This window comes from Vidua macroura, chromosome 16 (genome assembly GCF_024509145.1).
Source record: "Vidua macroura isolate BioBank_ID:100142 chromosome 16, ASM2450914v1, whole genome shotgun sequence".
NCBI lineage: Eukaryota > Metazoa > Chordata > Aves > Passeriformes > Viduidae > Vidua > Vidua macroura.
The window spans coordinates 11,215,885-11,237,951 of NC_071586.1; the positions used below are offsets into that span (position 1 = coordinate 11,215,885).

Below are 22,067 nucleotides of genomic sequence, written 5' to 3' on the forward strand. Positions count from 1 at the left end.
CCGTGGCCAGGGACACCTGCCCTCGCTGTGGAAATGATGGAGGGTGGCTTTGTACACACACCAGCCCCAAAGCAGGCAATGCCACCCACCCCCTGGAAGGCACTGGGATGCTCCTGCACACCCCAGGGCTCCCAGGCAGGTGACCTTGCTCTGCACCACTGCTCTTTCCTACATCCCACTGTGCCTGGACAAAGCCCGGCGAGATGTTGCTGATAACACTCAACATGGTTGCTTTTATCTCGTGGTTTCTCTTATTGCTCCTGTGAGCTCTGTTTCCTAAGGAACCAAGGCTTCTGTGAGCATTGCTCATCCATCTCTCCCTCTGGCTTCTCAGCATCTTGGATAATTTCAGCCAGATGTGGCTCCTGTAGTTGCTGAACACTCCTCTCTCTTTCTCGCTTATAAAGCAATGGGGTAATTTAAAAAGTAACCCTCATCCCTGCATTTTGCAGAACCACCCTTGTGGTGGGCACTGCCTCTCCTTCTGTGAGGGGCTGGCATCTCCCTGCTGTCACCTTACCCCCAGCCACACCCCCATCCTGCTCTGTGTTTGTGCAGTGCTCTGCACAGCATCACCCTCACCACGCTCAGACCCTCACCTGGGAAAAGCCAGGAGAGCTGCCCTGGAGCTGGTGGAAATATAAAGAGGAACATCAGCCAAGGATGTGGGCTGCATTAGGGGAAAAAACAACAGTGAACTAAATCTTCCTGCTGGTCTGCATGAGAGAAGCTGAGATGGCAGCTGGCTACCATCCTGACCACACACATGAGCTGGCTCAAATCCTTCCCAGGGCTAAAAGCAGCTCTTGATTTAGCTGAGAACACCTCAGCAATAGAGGCTTGGTTTAACTCTCTTATTTAAGATGCAGGTCCAGTGTCTTGTCAGCAGTTAAAGGATGCTACAGGAAGGACTTATGGCACTTCTCCCCACTTGCAAGGAGCTGGTTTCACACATCAGCTCTGTCTCACCCTTATTAGGTCACTCCCACAGGGGTGATGCTCTGACCATGGAGCAGGTCCAGTGGGATGGAGCAGTGTTCCACATAAAGACTTCCAGACAGCATAAACCAGCACAAGAAATAGGAAAGAAACCCCAAGAACACAACCCACCTTTGTCTCTCTTGCACCTCTCATGGGAGCCCAAATCTGGGAACACTCTGTTGCCACAACCCTCACACTGCTACAGTGCCCTGAATGGGGACTTTGTTATTTCTTTAAACCTTCTCACCTTTGCTCTTTATTTAAACCTTCTCATCCTTTTCTCTCCCGGTCCAACTGTCCTTCCCTGCAGCACAGGAGCTGCAGCCAAGCCCGAGCAGGGCAGTGATTCCCTGGCACAGGTAAGTCTGTGCATGTGACAGGACCCGGGGGAAAACACCCCTCTGGAGCAGCACACTCCCCAGCACGGCTTCACCCCAACCCTGTGCAGCACTGAAAACCTGCAGCCTGCACAGGAGGTGCCCTGCTCCCCTGAGCCTGCAGGCCCTCTCCACTCTCACCCTCTCTTCTTGCAGGCACCCAGAGATCAGGACACCCTGCCTGTCCCCAGCCAGCCACCTTCCCACCCACAGTGTCACCACACCTCCTGTCCCCAGGCCACCTCCACCCCTGGGCTTCACTGCAAAGTTTGTGTGCAAAGCAAAGGGAGGGGAGGGCTCTGGTGTGGCTTCACACCCCCTTCTGCACCAGCATCTCCTTAAAGACCACGAGTGCTCAGGGCTCAGCAAAGGCCACCAGGAGCCCTCAGGCTGATGCTTTATTTCTTTGCTCAGTGCTTTGGGCTGTCTGATGTGCAGAAAACCCCGTGTCCTCTGAGGCTGCCATTAGCACTGGTTTGCTCCCTGGGTGCTGCTCAGCCCTGTAATTTGCTTCTGAGGTTGTGAAAAAACCCACGGCAGAGCTGGTGTCGCTCTGACACCCACAGCTCCTCACTGGCTGGAGGAAATGGGGTAAGAGGCAGCAGAGGATCAGGTCTGTCAGTTAAAATAATTGGATTTTATCTGCAACACTGCTCACTGGTTTGTCTGATGAGGCCCAAAATAAACTGCATTACATCACTGCAGGTCACACTGAGCTAATAAGGGTCTCTTCCTCACACTGGGAAAGGACATTTTTGTGTCCCCTGTGTTTTCTCCAGTGCTTTGCAGTCAGAGCTCCTTCCAACTGTGTGAGTGCAGGGGAAAATTAATTCAAACTGCTGCCCAAATTATGCAAGAGCCTCATGGAATGGAAAGTGCACATTAACAGATTTTACTATTTTAGGGTGTTCTTTTATGTCTCATAATTTATTTTGCCGTCATATTTGCAGACAAATAGGAAACAACACAGAAGCCAAGTAATCCTTAGGGTACTGAGAGAAGACAGTACAAGCAAATAAGCACTTTCAGAGAAATGCTACCTGAATAAACCACAGCTCACCTGAATTTTGACAATATGATCCAGCCCACAGCACTATAAATACAGGAATGCAATCCAACAGAGCCTAAAGCCCCGAGCATCACTGACTTTGCTAATATGCCCAAAGTTTTGCCTGTATCTTCCAGCTTTCTCAGCAGCTCCAGTGGAAGCTCACAGGCCACTTCAGGTTGCTGTAGCAGCACTTTATTTTTCTCTGCAACCCATCTATGGAACTACCAGTCAAATAATCCCAGTCTTCCAAATTCCACCCCAAAGGACAGGGTTTAAACCTTCACCTGGTGCAAATCTGGCTTCCTCCAACACTTTCATGGGACCTATGACAATTTTTATCAGCTGAGGAGCCCCAGCTTCCCAAGAACAATGAATGAAAGCAGTGAAGTCAAAGTTCAAAGGGAAAGAATTCTCTTTTCCTCTCCCTTGGCCACGTTCCCATTCTCTCATCTGCAGCCTGAGATGCATCAGAGCAGCTGCACTTTGACCAGTTTATATCATCACAGTGCTCCAGCCCTGCAAATACTGTTCCCTTTTGCTCCCTCCACCTCTCCCTTGGCTAAAATAAATCCCTTTGATTAAGAGAAATCAAGAGCACCCAACTGAACTAACTTTCAGCAGGTCCTCTGGGATTTTGCCAGAACTGCCATCTAGCAACAGCAGTGGAAAACAACCAAGCTTTTTAAAACTGATCAAAATATTTTTAAAATTTATCAAACCTTGCAATTGCCTTGAGATACAGATCCAGACTGTGATGACAATTACAACTGTCCCCTGTTTCTAGGAGAATTCAGCACCCATGCCCCATTAAACTCCATTAGGAGGGACAATTAGCTGGAGACTGACAGTAATTTTGCCAGTTCATTTACCAGAAGGGATAAAGCCAATCTGAAACACGTGAGAGTTTCAAGACAGGCATCATTCTGTGCTGTTGTACAAGAAATGTACTGCTAGAGAAAGGGATGTGGCCATGGTGTTAATTAGGATTGCTGGAGTGTAAATAATGTTTTGTTTCATGAAGTCTGGCTAGGGCAAACAAATTATTTAGCTCATACTACAGCTGAATGAAGAGCTCAGATGTACAAGAGGGTGTCTCTGAGAATCCATGGTGGATCACTGAAACATTTAATCAGTTTTACTGAGCTCATCTGAACTGTCCAATCAATGGTGCTGATATGCTAATTAACAACAGAGCCATCAGGCTGAAACACTAACGGGGCAGAAGAGCTGAAAGCTGGGAACAGCACATGGGCTTGTGCTCCAAGGCCTCCTAGGGGAGCAAGGAACTCTAAATCTCCCTTTTAGGAGTTCCCATGTGATCTCCCACCGAGGGTGAGTGGCTGTGATTGCACGTACAACAGCACAGCCCCAAGAGGGGCTATCTCATCTGGGGACTGAACCAAGACCCATGGATCCACAGCCAGGCTCTTGCCTGGCTCAAGAGCTGGTTTCAATGCTCAGCACTGCCCACAGTGGGCATTTCTGCACATGGGAAATGCCTTTGTTTCCCAGTTCTGATCCTGCTACCTGGCATCCCTCTGCATCTCATGAGGCAGATGTTTCCCAGCAGTCTGGGAGACATGCAAGACCCTTTGGGGCAGCTGCTGCCTTTGCATCCCACACTGCCTCTTGTTTATCCCCTTCCCCAGCAGCTGAAGTTTGCTGCATCCTCCTGCCAGGCTTCCCTGCACGACTCTCTCAGCCCTGACCTGCACATCTGACACTCCTGTCCCGAGGCTCATTTCTCCTGAGCCTGGCAGTTCAGCTGTGATAGCTTCTGCTTGGCATCGACAGGCTCCAGACAGTCTCTCCCCAAAGGATATTCTGAAAGACACTGAATTTCTGACCAGGGTTTCATCAGGCTGCCTGGAAAAGGATGTTGCTCAAAACTATTCCAATATAGCATTTTCTTATTTTTCATGCAATTATTGAACAAACATCAGAATGCAAAATAGCCCCCGGGACTGGAAAATGGAATTAAATCTTCCAGCAAACATGAGAAAATGGATACTGACATTTCTATTAGCAACAAAATGTTTCATGCTTAGAAACTGGTAACCTGACACCGCTCCAGGGAATTCAGGAGGGTGAGGAAAAATGGTCTGAGACAGCATTAGGAAGAAACAGAGCTAGAGGTACACTCCAGTGAGACACAACTGGATGTGGGGTGGGCAGGAGGGAGTCTTGGTGTCGCTGCCACCTCGGTTTGTTCACAGACAGTTCAGGGCAGTGGAAAAAAGCAACATTCCAGACCCTCTGTCATCCCCAGCTGTGCTGAGCCTGGCAGGAGCAGGCACAGGAGGCCCAGCACCGTGAGCAGCACAGTGACAAAACAGCCCCATGTCATCAGAATGGTACAAGAACTGTCCAGCACACCCAGGAACATTTCTGCTGGGGACATGGCCTTGGCAGTGCTGAGTTAATGCTTGGACTCGATGATCTTTACAACCTAAATGACTGTGTGATGTTCAGCGTGCTCCTTTCCCACAGGACACAGGGCTTTCCCTGGGCTCCCTTCTCAGGACACAACCCCAGAAAACAACCAACTCCCAGCCTGAGAGCTGGAATCCCAGCTGAGTCCTGGAATTGCAGGACAGGCTGGAAGAAGGAGCTCTTTTTGGCACAGGGTGAAGGACAGGTGGGCAGCTACACCTGGGGGCTGTGATGGTGCAGCAGAAGGGGAAGGTTGGCACTGGGAGTTTCGGGTGTGCATCCCCAGCTTTGTTTTGTTGTAACATCAGCCTGGTTCCCCTAAGGAGGAGCCACCTGGCCAAAGCTCCCCTTGGAATTTACTGTCCAGAACAACCAACAAATGACATCCCAGCTGCACAGGTCATTTGTGTGGCTCCTATGCTGGGCTTTGGAGATAGTGCCATTCTCAAAGACAATTCACAACCTAAAATCACTTCTACACCACTTACATGACGCCCACCAGCTTGCTTCTCTTCCCCTCCTCCTCCCCAGGGCACTGCTCACTGAAAATGGCTCACCCTCTTCTCTTCTATTCTGTATTTAATGGCTTTTGAACTTCAAAGAGAGGTGAGAAAACCCTATCACTTCAGCATGCAGTTAAATATTATGCACCCACATTACTGAAGAACACCTACAAAATACGCTGCTAAAATAAACTCCCCTTTGAATTCTTCTCATAATATCTTTCAGAGAGCTCAGAACACACTGCCCTTTTTCCCACACAGCACTGAAGCACCTACTTCACTTTAACCAGGTACACACTCTTCTCAGAGTCAAAAGGACTCATCATGTGATTAAAATTATGCGTTTTCCTCAAGTACTTGGTTGAATCCCAGCTTTTATATCCAGAAGTTACACAGTAGAAATTGGAAACATTATTCTTGAGTGGGTATTATACACACACTGGCAGATACATTCAAAAATTATCCAAGAAATCAAACTATTTATTGTTAATAGAACACGTCCGACTCCAGCAGACAGCTTTTATAAAAACCTAAAATAAAAATGTGCCTAACGTACTCTCAATGAATATGGATACTCCCCACACACTGTGTGCCTCATGTACACAATACAGCAGAGCTGAAATGCTCACAACATAAATTGAGAATATATGAGATCACAATTTAATTGTGGTTTTCATGACAGCAAACTGCTGGAGCTACCTGCATATTATTAGTCTTGAAAAGCATCATGAAAATAATATTTTAACCTTTAATCTGTAACATGGTCTTTGCTAATAAAATTATTCCAGAGTCATCCAAGCACATAGCTGGTGTCAACTACTTAATATGCAGAATAAATTAAATGCCACTTACATATAGCAAAGAAATACCCAGCTAATTTCATGCACTTTCATGCTGGTGCAGCCACACAACAAACACAGCTGAGCTCCGTGTCTCCTCTTCAAATCCTGCCCTTCTGCAAGAAAATCACCCAAGCCACTGCTCTGCTATCCCAGCCCCTTGCAAGGCCACTGTCACCCTGCTGAAATGAGCTCTGAAAGGAGCTCTGTCACACGAGCTGCACCTTTGCAACTGCAAAGCACTGCCTGTGCCCAGGGAGAGCAGCTCCCACTGCTGCACCTGCAGCATCCTGCAGGGACAGGGAGGGGTCCTTGGCAGGGTGGGGTGGTGCTGCACACACCCAGCACCACCCAAAGCAGGCTAGCAGGGCTGCTGCATCTCTCCAAAGCCAAAGTCACCTCGAGGACACAAACATCCTTTACCTCCACTTCCATCCAGCTTCACACCTCCTGCTCCCAGAAACAAACCCACTGGTGCTTGGCCTGACTTGCTCCTGGTGAACAGCCCGTGGAAGTCAACAGAAAGACCTGGATTTGTTTCCATCAGGTATCCAAATTCCCAATACTCCAAATCAAATACAGAGAATGCCAGGAGGGATCTTGTGCAAAGACCACACTTACTTCTCCTACTTAATGACATACAGGCAATAATCAACATAAAGAACATATAAACAGAGAGGAAGAAAATGGAAGGTGCTGGACATCAAAAAACTTATCTGCCAAAAGTGTCTTTCACTACCTGCAGAATAAGGCTCCTGCTTCTCACTGTGGATGAACTCTTTTCGTTCATATTTGGCTCTGATCCACTGTTCCCGCAGTAGTCTGGAAAAAAAAATACAGAGAAAAGGAAATATGGTCCAAGATACACTAAGAAAGAAGTCAGAACCATTAATTCTTCAATGAAAGCACAAGTGTGATTTAAAAGTCTTCCAAAAATTGCATTGTACAGTCTGGAGTTGAGGGTTTCTTCTGCTTACAGTTGGACAACAATAAATCATTTCCTTGTACATCCAATTTTATTGAAAACTTATTTTTAAAAAAATGCATAGATTTAGCAGAACAGTCTGTCCCCACCTACCCAATCAGCCTCTGTAAAAAATTCCCTCAGTATATGAACCATTTTAGACCTAATTTTCTCAGGCCACATTCTTCAATGAACAGACTGAGTAAATGAAAAATCCCAACTAGGTACAAAAGAGAGATTACTGCCCTGAAGATATCACTACAGAAGCAGAAGGTGCTGAAAACCCATCTGGCCAAGCTCTTCCAAATTCACAGCCCATACTGCCAAGTTTAAGAAAGCAGTTTATGATGCATGGCAGCAAATATGATTAAAAAGTCCTTTACTTTTAATACTGAAATTATACCGATGATTTATACACCAATACCTCAAATTCCAAAAAGGAAAAAAAATACACCAAAGATGATTTTTTTTTTTTGCTATTTTATTGCAGCATGAGTGCTTGAACCAATGAAGTAACTTTGATCTAGAATATGCTGGAAGTTGCTTCAAACCATTTTTAACTGAACTTATTTCTTAATTGCCCTAGAACCCTAAATAGCCCAAGCAGGCAGATCACACTCAGAAATAAAGGCATGTGTTATCCCAGCTTCACAGCAGACATTTTGGAGCTGCCTACACTGAAGACAGTAAAAGATCCCCCAGCACTGAGTGTGTTTTGTAAAACCATCACATTTCAACACATCAACTTCTCTGCCAATGAAAGCTATTCATATGCTTAATCACCTTTTCTTTTTTGCTGATTATGCAAACTAAATGGTATTTTTCAGCAGGCACATCCCAGAAATGCTCAAAGAATATAAACATACCAACACTGCTTATGAAAATTCATCTGCAGGTACAGCAAACACATTCAATAAATCTGCAAGACACTACCCAATGAGAACTGTGGCTGTGATTGGCTTCCTGGCAATAAAGGAGGAAATAATTACATAGATTTTGTTCCTCCCATTGTGTCAGCTCCTTGGTTGGGGCACCAGCCTTCTTCCCAAGGCTCGGGGAGCACCACTGCTTCCCTGCCCCCAAAACCCAGCTGTGAGCTCCTGCTGTAAGAGAAACAATGCACCAAGTCTGCCTCTCCCCTTCTGCTCCTGTTCCCGTGACTGATCTTCAGCTGTTACACATCTGCCAAGTTTGCCTGTGAGCTCTGAACACCCATCTCCCTTCTGCTGCCATCCCGTGCTGTGCTCTGGTCTGGGTGCAAGCCACCCTCAGGAGGTTCAGGTGCCCTTTGTACAATCACAGAAAGCTTGGAAGGGACCTTAAAGGTCATCCAAGTCCAGCTCCCCTGCCATGGGGTTGCTCAAACCCCATCCAACATCCAAGGGGGCTCTTCTGGGTCCAGCAGGATGCCTTTTCTGGATCTGATATCCACAAACATAGAAGCCTGATGACCCAAAAGGTGGCACCCAAATGCCTGTTCTATAATGCTGTCACTAATCAGCAGAGCTACCAAAATTTAATCATAAAATAAACACCAATACTTCAATTTACTACTCTTCTTGCAATTTTTCCTGGCCAGCTGCTGTGGACAGCTTGTTATCACTGAAGCCAAACTTGGACCTTTTCAACAAGATGATTAGGGATCGAACTGGGAGGAAGAAGATTCACACCACCCTCAGCTCCAGCTGACGTCAGTGGATTCCGCAGGAGCTGCAGCTGCTCCCAGTCTCTGCCTTCCAGCACGGGGGTTTGAACACAGTACAAATTCAGGTTCATGTGCAGCAGTGGGAAAACACTCCTGCTGTAGGATGCAGGTCATACAGCAGAAACCCTGCAGGGCTCATCCCTGGGGGAACACGTCCCTGCAGGGCCTGAGTGCCCCCACCACTGCCCCAGCACCGCTGCAGTGGCTCCGGAGCTCTTGTGCAACAGGGCACCCCCGGGCAGCCAACAGGCACCACGCCCCAAGGGGAACCCTGAGAAGCTGCAAAATGCTCCCGGGGGCCTCTCTCAACATCTGGCCCTGAACATGAGTGGCTCTGAGTCCCTGAACACGAGCTGGCAACTCCCAGAGCATGTGGGAATCCAGCTGTGCCACCTTCCCAGCAGCTTCCTGGCACCTCACACATTCTTCCCCTTTCCTTATCATCACAAACCCAAGCTCTTTCAGCAATAATTTCCCAAAACCCAAGACACACCAAGAGCAGCTCACAGTTTGGACAACTCAGTGCAAGGCCACAAGCTGCAGCTTCTGCTCCAGTGGTTATTTATAGAAAGCAGAACAACTCCAGTAAAAGAAACCAAAACAAAAACCCAGCTAGGACAGCGAGGAGTTCACCCTCTCCCTTCACTGCAAGAGAGAAGCTGAGCAGGACTTTGACCACATTCACTCTCATGGACTAGATGCAATCCTGCCATAAGAAGCTGCTGGTGCTAAACCCCAGTCTCACCAGCACAGCTCTGATGAATTCATCCAGGAGCAGGAATGTGTCCTGGGATTTACAGGAGCTGAGAGCAATTGCAGGGCAGAAGACCCTCAAACCATACAGGGATTGTATGAAAACAGCCACTACTTTCAGTAGACTGCTGACCTGATCTTAATTTAAGTATATCTTCAGGGACTTTAGAAATATCTGTTGCTGTGTTTCAGCTGAAATGAACTTTTGCAGGCGTGAATATGTGTGTATGTAACCCAGGGATACCCAGCACAGGAGCCTCCATCCAAATCCACCTTTGACTCCAAAAGGAGTTCTGTGACCAGAAAGGACTGCAGTAACAGCCCCCTGGTATTTTTCTGCATTTCTGGTGATGGGATAATGCAGCAAATCAGCAAATAAATTATTAGTGTTTGTTAAAAAAATCTAAGTGCATCATTCCTAAACTGTGGAGATACACAGCTTTCAGGATCAGCTCCAAAAGCTTCAACAGCCCACTTAAATCTGTCAGGCTGCTGGTTACAGGGAACCATTTTTTGGCAATTAGAACAGAAAAGTCCTTGTACTCATCAAAAACCTAGAGGAAAATCAAAAAATCCCACCAACAAAACAAAACAAAACGCTAAGGAAATCCACATTTCCAACAGATTAAGGGAAATATTCATCCCCCAAATGGGAAAGGACTGAGCTTGACTGAGGGACAGCAGGTCCAGAGGCTGACAAAGCACTGCCAACACCATTGGAGGCACTTGTTTGCTTTCCTGACCACCCACATGAACACAAGGGCTCTGCCCAGGGGCCAGTGAGGAAGGTTCCAGATGAAGCCACTGGAGCAGTTTTATCTTGGTCCCACCTACTCAAAGCTCACAGCAAAAAGCAGCACAGGAAAAGCTCCTCAAGCAGTTTAATATCAAACTGTGGCTGCACGGCTTCGGTGTGCTGTGTGGAGGAGGTGCTGGCCAGCCAAATTCAGTCTCCAGTTTATTTTTTCCCAAGACTGATTTTTTTTCTCAGCTGGGCGGGCTGATGCACTCCAGAGCACACCCACAGATGCTGCACATAGAAGCTGTGGCTTTTTTGGAGACATATGACAGACAAGAAACCCCAGCCAGAGGTGAAAGTGGCCCAAAAGACATCAAACACCACACACTACCACTGCCTAACTGCATCCTTGTGAGGCACCACCAAGTCCAAGAAAGACAAAATAAATTAATGGCATCCAGAAACACCATTTCCAGAAGCCAAATTTGTAGCTTCTGGAATTTGTCAGAGGTTTTTCCAGCAAAAGCAACATGCTTTCCACAGGCAGCTTGGTGGATGCAGCTATGCCAGGTTTCTGTCAAACAACTGCTCTAATGAAATTTTAAGTCAGAGTCCAAATTCTTTGCTCAGACTGCAAGGAGAGCCACTGCAGCATAGACTAAAAGCCTGTCTAGCTTCACACTCTTTTCCTATCTAGTAAGTTCTTGCTGTGAGGACTTGATTTTAAAGAGCTTTTTGGAGGCATGAGACAGCTGGGGGCTTCTTCCAGGCTCTCTGTGCATCACCTCAGCTTGCAGAGCCTGAGGATTGATGTGCCATCCCCCTACCAAGACCAGCACCCCACAGCAAGCTGCCAGAGGAGAGCAAAAAGACAGGGGTTTGGCTCTCAAGGCATAAACCCCTTGCATTATGGATTTGGAGAAGTTAAAACTGATTCTGAGCATGCAAAATCACAACATTCTCATATAAAATGCTAACTGGTTCCCCTTTTGATTGCTTTACATGCACTGTCCAGTACACCACAACACTACTTTTCATTGGTTAAACACCAATTAAAAACATGTAGGAAACAGCCTCTGTCAGTACTACCTCAACCTTGTAGCAATTTCCTTTGGAAATTAAAGGAATCAATATGAATTAACAGCTTTACAAGCTAACAGCAAAGAGAAAATGAACAATAAGAGAGAACCCCGTGGCTGATCAGGATTGAAGGACTGGGCAGAACTCAGTACTTGGGTGACTCAAAGAATTCCTGATCCTGAGCGACCAATTTGAGCCACCAAGGAGGCTCCACCACTTGGGAATGGACTGATGAGCAGCCACTCCCAGTGGCCACACTGCAGCACCTCAAACTTTACACCCAAGACATCAGGCACTTCTGAGAGCTGTGAATGTAAAATCTGAAAATGCTTACTAATGACTAGGAACCTGAGCAAATCTCAATTTTACTCCTGTGAACATTATGTAATGAAGGTTTTTATGTCTATAAAGTTTTTATTATCTATGAAGCACTGGCAAAAGCAGGTGACAGAGGAAGTGGTGAGAAGGCTATGCTGGCCTTCTCACACCAGTCCGAGGTGATGGGCTTGGCAACTCCTCTACCAAATATACCAAACCTCAAATGATTAGGAAAAAAAAAACCCCAGAGATCTACCACGCAATCTTCCCTCTGCACATCTCCATCAATACAAAAAGTCACTTCAGCTAATAACTGTTGTTCTTTAGCTGAGTACATGGATGACTCCTCAAGATGTGTGCCTCTCTCTGACTGATGGCTCATCTCGTTCCAGATACCACACAACCAGCACAGCTCATGCCACCCCATCCTGCCCCATTTTTCTGTGCTGACAGTCAGTACACTGAACTGTTCTGCAGGAGGAGCAGATGCAGCTCCCACTTATCCAAGCACGGAGAGAGGAGCAGAGCAAAGCACTGCAGCTCATTCGCAATTCCACAGGATGAGGCTCTGCATTCCCAAATCAAGCAACACAAAACCTTGGTAAGTATTGGGCAGGGACAGGGATGTACTTCCAGTTCTGCAAAAGCCCACTAAGAGATTATCTCACTTTCTTCTATCAGTTTTCAGCCAAGTCAAGGACTGAACAAAGCCTTTTTCCTTTGCTTTTACTCAAGAGTGAGTACCTGCTGCTGAGTGGTGACTCAAAACTCGGCCACGTGCTTGCAATGTATCTGCCCCACAAAAATCTGTTTCACAGCTCTCTGTCTGCTGCTGTGGTGTACCAAGCTGGGCCATGACTATTTGTGACCATCCAAAGAGAGGTTCTGTGGTTCAAATTCCACACCCAAAGCTCGTTGGGCCAATATTGCAGTGGTGTAGGAACATCCCAGAGTCTGTGACTCATTTCACTGTTAGGGACACCCCAGAGGAACAGGAGCTGGCTGCTCTGGTCACTGTCCCTGGGGCATGGGTCAGTGCTGGCAGACAGAGATTAGAGGAAAGAAGGGGATTTTTTGTTTATTTGGTTTTTTTTGGTTTGTTGGGGTTTTTTTGGTGGGGTAATTTTTTTCACCTATGAACTTTCCCTGGGCAATTTCAGAGCACCCCTCCAAGTTCTCTAACCTTTGCCAAGTGTCATGCAGAACCAGGAAGCTACAGTTGGGCTTTTGAAGGATACAGGAGCCAAATGCAGCAGGCAAACACCATGAATTTCCCAAAGACCCGACCACAACATTGTAGGCAATAATTAAAAAGGACAAGCTGGCACTGCAGCACTTCTTCCCTCTTGCCCCGAACTTCACAATTATTCATGCAACCAAAGCAGAGGGATTCCAGAAACAGCATTATAAAATTAAGAAGCTTAAATGAACAAGCAGCTGCCCAGGCACTGCAGCAGTCCAGCATGTGCTGCTGTTGGAATTAGAAGCACCAAAACCTCTCGATGCTGCAGAAGGTGGTTGGAATCATTGCCAGTGCTGGATGGAGGTGTCATCCATGGTGATGCTTCCCAGGGCTGCAAGCTGGGAACAGCTCATGCTATTGCAGTGACTGGACTGCAGCGAGGCGGGGGAAAAGCTAAATATACCTCCCTGTAAAAAGCAGCACTCCCCTGCACTTGTTTAGCATGCATCTGTTGAGAGGCACAGAGAGTCCTGAACTAGAGACAGAAAAATACAACTGGGCACAGCATCCTTGAGACGCTCCCAGGGTGTAATGTGCCCACAGCTGCTGATCCTGCAGCAGTGTCAGGACATTGTCTGCTCCTGTGAGAGCCACATCCACCCCACTGCATCCTGCTGTTATGGCAGGGACCCAACAGTGCTGGTCCAGAGAAGCCCTACCAGAGCAGAGCTCCAGCCTGAGTACAGGAATCAGGTAATAGTCCCAGTGCAGAACAGGCACGAGCTGGGACCAGAAAAGGGTCAGAAATTAGTCTTCTAGCTGCTCCCAGGAAGACTGGCCTTGCCTCATCCTCCCAATGAATCAGTAAATAACCAAAACCAAACAACAACAAATCCTTTCAATCCCCTGCTCCAGCTCCTCACAGGTTCCCAGCCCAGCACAGTGCCCCTCCATGGGCTGTGGATGGAGTGGCTGCCCCAGCAGGGTCCCTGGGAGCTCAAACAGCCCCAGCAGGGTCCCTGGGAGCTCAAACAGCCCTGACAGGGTCCCTGGGAGCTCAAACAGCCCCAGCAGGGTCCCTGGGAGCTCAAACAGCCCTGACAGGGTCCCTGGGAGCTCAAACAGCCTCAGCAGGGTCCCTGGGAGCTCAAACAGCCCTGGCAGGGTCCCTGGGAGCTCAAACAGCCCCAGCAGGGTCCCTGGGAGCTCAAACAGCCCCAGCAGGGTCCCTGGGAGCTCAAACAGCCCCGGCAGGGCTGTGGCTGGAGCTGAGCCACTGCCTGGCTCAGTGTGACACAGCTCTGCAGGATGGAGGGAGGGAAGCAGCCAGGCTGAGCTGCACCAGTCCAGCAGGACAAACCACCCGAGCACAGAACCAGCCACAGACACTCCTGCCAGCCCCACAGCAGCAGGAATGGAAATGCTCCTGGTCTCCAAGCTGCCTGAGAGCAGGAGCAGCTCCCACTGTCTCTCACTGTGCAAGGGGAGCCAGGTGTGATTGGCACCCAGATCTCAGGACGCCCCAAGCTGGAGGGACCTGCCCTGCTCCCTGCCAGGAGCTCTGCACCCCTTGGGCAGGGATAGGTCATGGAGAAGAACCAGGACTCTGCCCCTGGGCAACCTGAGTATCATCAGATAGGCAGCATCTAACTGAACTTAACTGAGACTTGGGGAGTAAACAAAATCAAAATCCTCCAGAATTGTGTTTCTCCTACCAATCCTGCTTCTCCAACCCCAACATGACAGGCACATACAAGTCTCAAAATGGCACAGCCAAACTTCTGGGATTCTGGAGCTCAGAACATCGCATAAATGGATGCTTTTTTCTTGTCAGGCCAGGCGGCTCCACTCACACAAAAATAAAAAAAAACACCTTGGTACACGGCAGGGCTGGACCCTAAAAGTCAAATTCAGTTCATCCCCTTGCACCCAGCACATTCTGGCTGCTCAGCTCCCTGCTCCACAAAGCCCACCCCAGCTTACTAGGGAGGTTCTCCACACTGCACAGGAGACACAACCTTTTAGTTTCTTAGACACAACCTTTAACCTTCCTCCTTCATGGAGGAGATTATCTGTCATCTAGGTGAAACCAAACCAACACAAAGCCCCGGTATTTTTGCATTACAAATAACCCAGCATCTGACACTGCAGATTAGCAAGTTCTGCCTTGATGCAGAAGGGGGATTTGAAAAGACAGAGGAAATCAATGGGTAGAAATTGGCATTCTTGCAGCTCTAGAAACTTGGAAGAGTCTGGGGAACAGACAAACTATTGACTCCCCTGCATCATCTCAACTGTACTTATTAAACAAGATCCCACACGTAGCATAAACTCTACCATATGCCTGCAGAAGGAAAAACATTTTCAGGACCTTTTATAAATGAAACCTCCATTGTGGCAAAAAAAAAAAAAAAAAAAAAAAAAAGTCTTATGCTAAAACCAATGTATTACAGAGGCTGCAGCTGCACAAACAAATAAATGTTGTTTACCAGCAGAGGTATTTACTTACTGGCAGTCAAGATACGTTGGTTTATAATAAAATGGTGGCATTTTAGATTCATATTTTGCTTTTGCTACATTGTTTCCATTCGAGGCCATAAACTGTAAAAAGAGAAAAAAACAGAAAGAATTAAGAAAATGGTAATGGCATTTTCTTTTATTCTCTTTTACTTCTACAAAGCAATAAAATTATTGGGATGGGGGACCTCTTCTCTTACTGAGAGGTTTGCCCAGGACTGTGCACAGAAGGGTTGCTGCAAATAAATATTGGTTATTATTACTAGGGATCCCACAGCTTAAAATGATGCTGAGGACATGTCCCAGTGCCACCTGCATGATCCCCACAGGAGCAGGAGGCAGCACACAGTGGCATTTCCCCCTCAGGCATGGGAATCAGATGGATCCCAGGAATCCAAGATGGGGATTAGGTAACCAGAGGGAAAAACTTCACACTGGCTTTTAGTCTCCATGTGTTAAAGCTCCAGAAGGGTGATAGCCTCTGACAACACATCCTGTGCTTCTGATCACATCACTTGTGCCAAAAGGATGAGTTTGTTTTTGCTAAGTCATTGCAGCTACCTCAGGAAGGAGCTTGAAGGGATAGACAAATAAACAAACAAATAAATATATAAAAGTTCTATCTACCTTGATAGTCCTCCCTTCCAATAAATAAATATATAATGTTTTTATCTTCCCTGACAGCCCTCTTTTTCTTCTGATGCACAAATGTCTGGTTGAGAACTCAGCAAAGAAAACTACTTATTTCCTTATTCATGTATTTTGTTTATTGAAATTCACTTTATAAGTGTAAAAACCCCATTCTTTTCCAGGCAGCCATGCTAAATACATTTTGTTTTGTGTCAAATACCAAGCATACAAACATAACAAGCAGCTAAGCTTTTTTTTTTTTATTACTGTCATGGTTTTGAATTTCTCGCATTTACATATTCAATCTACTCCCCCCAAAAAATACCAGGGAAGGAAAAAACCCTGCAACACTAAGACCTGTTCTCATAAAACACACAACTCCACGAGGTGCAGCTCTCAGAAAAACCTCAACTCTACAGATAGAAGACAGAAATCAATGACTGGTAGAGTTCTTCATGCCTTTGAAGGTACCAGTAGTCAAAGCAGAAAGGTTTCCTGGGTGCCTTTAGCAGCACCACACAAATCCAGGCAGGTGTGGGGCATAAATAGAGAGAATTTATATTGTGAGGGTTTGGTTTTTCAAACTGTGAATTTAAGAGGAACAAAGCCAGAGATAGCTGAGCTGGGCAGGGTGGTAGGCCAGAGGTCTAGTCTAGACTAGAGATACTGTAAGAAACAAGAGAAGACAATCCATTAAAAATTAGTAATTTCTACATGCTATTTCACGGACATCTTTATAGGGGTGGGGAAACCCTCACAAATCCTTCACAAAATGGGTGTTCTACTTCAATCAGCATCACAACCTCGTTCCCACATTCACCATCTAGACATGCTTTCTGAAATCCCGTTTCTTGCGGCGTCTTTAGAAAGGGCTGCAAAGGAAAGAGCCCAAAGCCCCTGGCTGGGACCCTCCCAGCCCAGGTGCACGTACCTCCACCTGGGCATCATCCCAGTCGTCCAGGCGCACCGACTTCACCTTGCTGACCTGCGGAATGTTGCGGTGGATGCCTGAACAGTTCAGGCAGATGAAGATCCCGAGGCTGTGGGACGCCCAGTCCGGGTCTGGAAGCAAGAAGGAAAGAGGGAATTGCACTTGACTGATCTTTTGGATTCAGGGCAGCAGGAGGCAGAGACAGGGCATGGCAGGGGAGTTCAGGAGTCACCAGGTCTGATGTCCCTGAGTCTAAAGGCATCAGATAAATAGACAAGGAAAATAAATGTTTCTGTTGATAGGAATACAAATTAAACTAACAATTACCAGATCTGCAACCCCCAATGAAGCTGCTATTCCCCAAACCTCAATATACAAACAACTGCATGTGCCCGAGTCCTCCACAGCTCACTCCATGCTCACATGAAGAGAACAGAGGAATATCCCTCTTTCATGAGGAAATTCCATCTGAATACTGCATGGAACAGAAACTACATCAGCTCAGGGAAGCCGCTGTGCTGCTCCCTTTTTATTTATTTATTACATGTGCTCCACACAGAGACTCTCCTCCCACAGCTGCAGCTCCCAGCAGCCCAGCCCTCCATGCCAGGAGGTTTCCAGCCCTTGCCTTAATGGAAAAATGCTGCCAGTGGTGGCTCTGTACTTTCTCTGAGCAAAACCACGCGCTGTTTACATCCCCGGGCTGACATCTCACACAAAGAACTGTAAACAGAGTCCCTTGCCTCCAAATTCCTCCCTGGGAGAGGCACTGCCCGAAGCAGGGAGACAGAGGGACCGGAGGAGGGCAGGGGCCAGGAGCAGGACACATCCAGCAGTGTCCCTGGCACTGCCTTGCCAATAAAGCCAATACAGGGATCTTTGTTTGAACTCCAAGGCAAATGTCAGCGCCTGCGGATCCAGCTGCGCCCCAGCAGAAAGAGCTTCACTGCAGGTCACCCAGTCAGACACTAAATCCTCCCAATCCTCCCCCACAGGGCTGGAGCCCCTCAGCCAGCCCATGGCATCAGGCTGTTGAGGGGTAAGGGCAGGTTTTCCCCTCTCCCAGCCCCTCGAAATCCATTTATTCCCCCGCTGTGGTTACCCTGAACCTTCACTGCCCACAGCACAGCAATTATTTATAAAAGGCAAGGGAATGTGCTTCCTCCTCCTGATCCATATTTCATGCTCTGGCTGTGTCAGTGCAGGGAGCAGGCTGGCATGGGGCAGCTCAGTTCCTGAGGGGTAACCAAGGGCTGCCACCAGCCTTGCCTGCAGGGACAGCCACCAGCCTCCCCCAGCACGCCCCAGGGAAGACCAGCTCTGCTCTCCAGAGGTGGCTCTGCTCAGATGTAAACCCCAGTGCTAAATGAGGATTCTCGTCAGACACAGCTGGGTGCCCATACGGGACAGGGGAGCAAATTCCCAAGCTGATACAAGTCCCATCGTGCACCAGCAGACACAAAGGTGGGTTTTTTCTATTTCACATGGTCTCCCATCCTCATCCAACACCCCAGTGACTACAACTCAAGCCTGGCAAGTATAAAACCAGTCAGGTTGATCTAAGGGTGCTGATCTAAGCACCCTGCTGCTTCCACAAGCACTGGGTGACTCAGCTTCACACCCCATCCCAGATCATCCACCCCACTCATTCCAACCTCAAAGACTGTGGCCAGTTATCGGGCTGTTGGTTGGCAGCAAGAATCAGGAGTTTTGCATGCTCAGGCACTTTCTGTGCTCTGACTCATCATATTGTCCTCTCTCATCTCCAAGCACGTTTGTAATCAAAGTCTGGGGCCCTCCAAACTTCCTGCCACAAAAACATCCCAAGGTTCAGCACTGCTGAAGGGTCCCAAAGGGTGCAAGTGAGGCAAGGTGAAAGCACCAGGGTCTCGTGTCCAAACAGCCATCACTGACCTTAACGCAGACACACGGAATGGTAAGAAGGTCCAGAGGACAGAGCCATGGCAGTGGTGAGGAAGCTGTGGCAGCAAAGCTTGGAGCTGGGTCCCTGGGCTCAGCACAGCCACGCCAGGATAACTGAGCTTCAATCCTTCCCAGAGTAATGAGATCTGATCAAAGCACCGCCCAACCCAGGGAAACAGGCTTCAAAGTATGCACTGGCCAATAAAACATGTTTTATTGGGAGTCTCAATGCCTCTTTAATGTTACCAGATTTATCTTAGGCACGTGGGTGGATTTCTTTGTGCTGTCTGCAGCCTCGTGGAGTCAGGCTTCCAAAGTCCTCCCCAAGAGGTAAGCCCTCCCCTGCCTGCACTGCTGTGTGTGACAGAACCAGCAGACTGCACACCTTCCTCCAGCCTGGGAGGGGTACACATTCTGGTGGAGGAACATCCTGCAAGAAGATCCTGGAGGAGACCCCAGCTCCAGTGGCCACCAAGTCAGCTCATATCCAATTTGTCTCTCCTTGGCATGGGCAAACAGCACCTCAAGCAACAGGTTTCAGTCACACCTGGGCTTTAAAGCATTCTCCTCACACCAACAGGATCTTCTTCAGGCCAGACTCTTAAACAAGCTTCCCCCTACCCCACATCTTGACAAGCCTTGTCTAATTAAGCAAACAAAAGCTGGATTATATCCCAGGGTACACACCCATCAAATACACAGGGTCACCCATCTGTGGCTGCCAGAAGGTGACAGTCCTTCAGAGGAGCAGAGACAACAGGGTCAGGGGTGACCCAGCCTTGGAAGGGATGCTCTCAGCTTGTTCTTATAAAGCCAGTAGCTATCTCCTCCTGGTCACCTTCCCTTCAGCATTTCCTCTCCTGCCTAGACCCAAATCTGTGTCCATCCAACACCACCAGTGTCCCACACAGCAGATTTCAAGGAGCACCATGACAGAGATGCACATTTCACCTGCCCCACCAGACCTGACCCCGGTCATTCACATCTCAGCCAGGTATTAATAGCAACTTCCTCCTCACTGCTCTTCTGGTTTTAGAAATATGTCTTTCGTGGCAAGGGTGGGTGGAAGAACTGTGGTTGCTCAGCTGGTTGTGTGATGCTCTCCTGTCACAGCCCAAAACCACCCACATTTGGCAGCTGGGTTTAGTCCCAAAGTAAACACCAGGCAGGAGGAGAGTTCAAGTGCTTCAGGTACTGACTTAGCCCCATCCAAAAAATTGCTGGGTAGTGAGAACCCCCAGAACAAACTGATCTGCCAGGGCAAATCCCTCTGAAATGTCACTGTTACCGTAATTTGAGATGTCTCATGGCTCTTGCTCTCCTGGCTGAGGACATCTAACAGAAAGCAAGGCAGCCCAAGCCTTTCCCAGGCTTTAGCTGAAAGGCAAAAGGAATTTCTCAGCATCATCTGAACAAACCATAGGATTACAGAGCCATGCGAGCCCTCGGGCTCATGCTCCCCTGTGACCTCCCCGTGTCACAGCCCTGCCTGTGGACAGGAAGCAGGGCGTGGAGGATTCCTCAGCTCCAGCTTCTGGAGGGCTCTGCCAGCGTTGCTTCCCCTTCTCCCCCACCCCCTGCACTCGTGACACCATTTTTGAAGAAACCCAGCGAGGACACAGCCACACCCCCACATCTTCTGCAGGGACTGGTGACACACCCCAGCGTGGCCAGCCAGGGCTGCAGGGATGCTTCTCCAAAGCCTTTTAAGGGCTTTGGGGCTCTCAGTGGCTGCGCTGCTCCCCAAACACATCATGGTCCCCCCCTCTGCTCTCCAGCACAGATTCTCAGCTCAGGGACATTGTGGATAACGCCAGTGATCCCCAGCCTTGGCTTATCACAGACCCTAATCCCTCAAACTACTGCACCAGAGATAAGACAACATCTTATCAAACATGAAAATAAGTTTTCATAAGTGTCTTCACACAAAACAGTGAATTTTGGGCCAGCACCATTAATTCAGTGAGCCAATGACCCCAGGCTGCATGGCTGGCAAGTTGAGGCCTCCACAGATAGGTGAAGCCCACCTTGCTGCTGGACACTTCAACAGCTGGAACACGTTATCCATGCTGGACACTACTGAGAGTTCAGTAATTTTATTATTCTGTCTGGGCATGTGCCAAAAAAGTGCAATGAAATGCCAATATGTCATAATCTGGGCTTTTTGGGCAGTGCTCAAAAAAGATGATTTTTTTTCCTAAGCCTCCAGAATTTTGAGCAAACAGCAGTGAAGCCTAATGAAAACTCTCCAGCATGCCTAAGTTCCACACAAATTACTTTATTCCATTATTTCAAGCCAAAAGGGATAAAAATGAACGAGGAACAACGGGAACATTAAACCAAATACACTGCTGTAAGTGCAGAAAGACTCTTACCCTGAATGACCAATTCCAGCTCTAAAAGGCTTTCACTGCCCAATGTGGTAGAGATTCCTGGTGACTTATAAACAGATCATAATGCCCTTCAAAATAAAGACGTGAGTCAGCTTCATTTTAAAAATTAGAGAAACAAACAAAGCTAAACTAAACTCAGAAGAAGGGCACTGCGCTGGTATTTTCCCATCTCATTCATCTGAAAGCAAAGGCACAGCCAGAGATTAGAGAAGCACCCAAAAGAAAACTAGAACACTTGGGCAACACAGCTAAATTCAGAAATTAACTTGTCCACCCAGCCCTTTTTACCACCACAAGCCTCAGGAAAAGCCAGCACAGTGAGCCATGAACACCGCAGCTTGAACCCAGCATTCCTGAACTTAGGGGGGAAAAAAATGAAGGCTAGACACAGAAAATATTATGGAAGAAAAAACAACAAAAGACACAGAACAACTTATAGAAAGCAAAGAGACTGGAAGCTGGAAGGTAATGGATTAAAAAAAAAAAAAAAAAAAATCAGCATTTCCTGTATCCAGAATATAAACATGGGGTTCCAGTTTGAAAATCCCTAGATGCCATCAACTCAAGTAAAATCCCATGAAGCAGAACAGCAACAGGCTCAAAGTAGAAAAGAGCAAGAACTCAAAGAGTCCCAAAATTTGGATGCTCCTGCTCCACCTTTTGCCTTAATTACATTTACCACTACTTATAGCACAATACTGATGATCAAGGCAAACATCTGAGGCCAATGCACAGCAACACATCCTC

At 47.7% G+C, this 22,067-nt stretch overlaps 1 protein-coding gene across 1 annotated transcript in view; it reads right to left on the reverse strand.

Moving 5' to 3' along the window:
- The window catches only part of ADAP1 (ArfGAP with dual PH domains 1), a 51,240-nt gene that overhangs the window by 23,873 nt on the left and 5,300 nt on the right, over window positions 1-22,067 (reverse strand). Inside the window, exons 2-4 of the mRNA XM_053991848.1 lie at window positions 17,005-17,135; window positions 15,436-15,527; window positions 6,924-7,006 (exon numbers count right to left, since the gene is read on the reverse strand). Coding sequence (XP_053847823.1) covers window positions 6,924-7,006; window positions 15,436-15,527; window positions 17,005-17,135 — 306 coding nt within the window. The remainder of the gene's footprint in view (window positions 1-6,923; window positions 7,007-15,435; window positions 15,528-17,004; window positions 17,136-22,067) is intronic.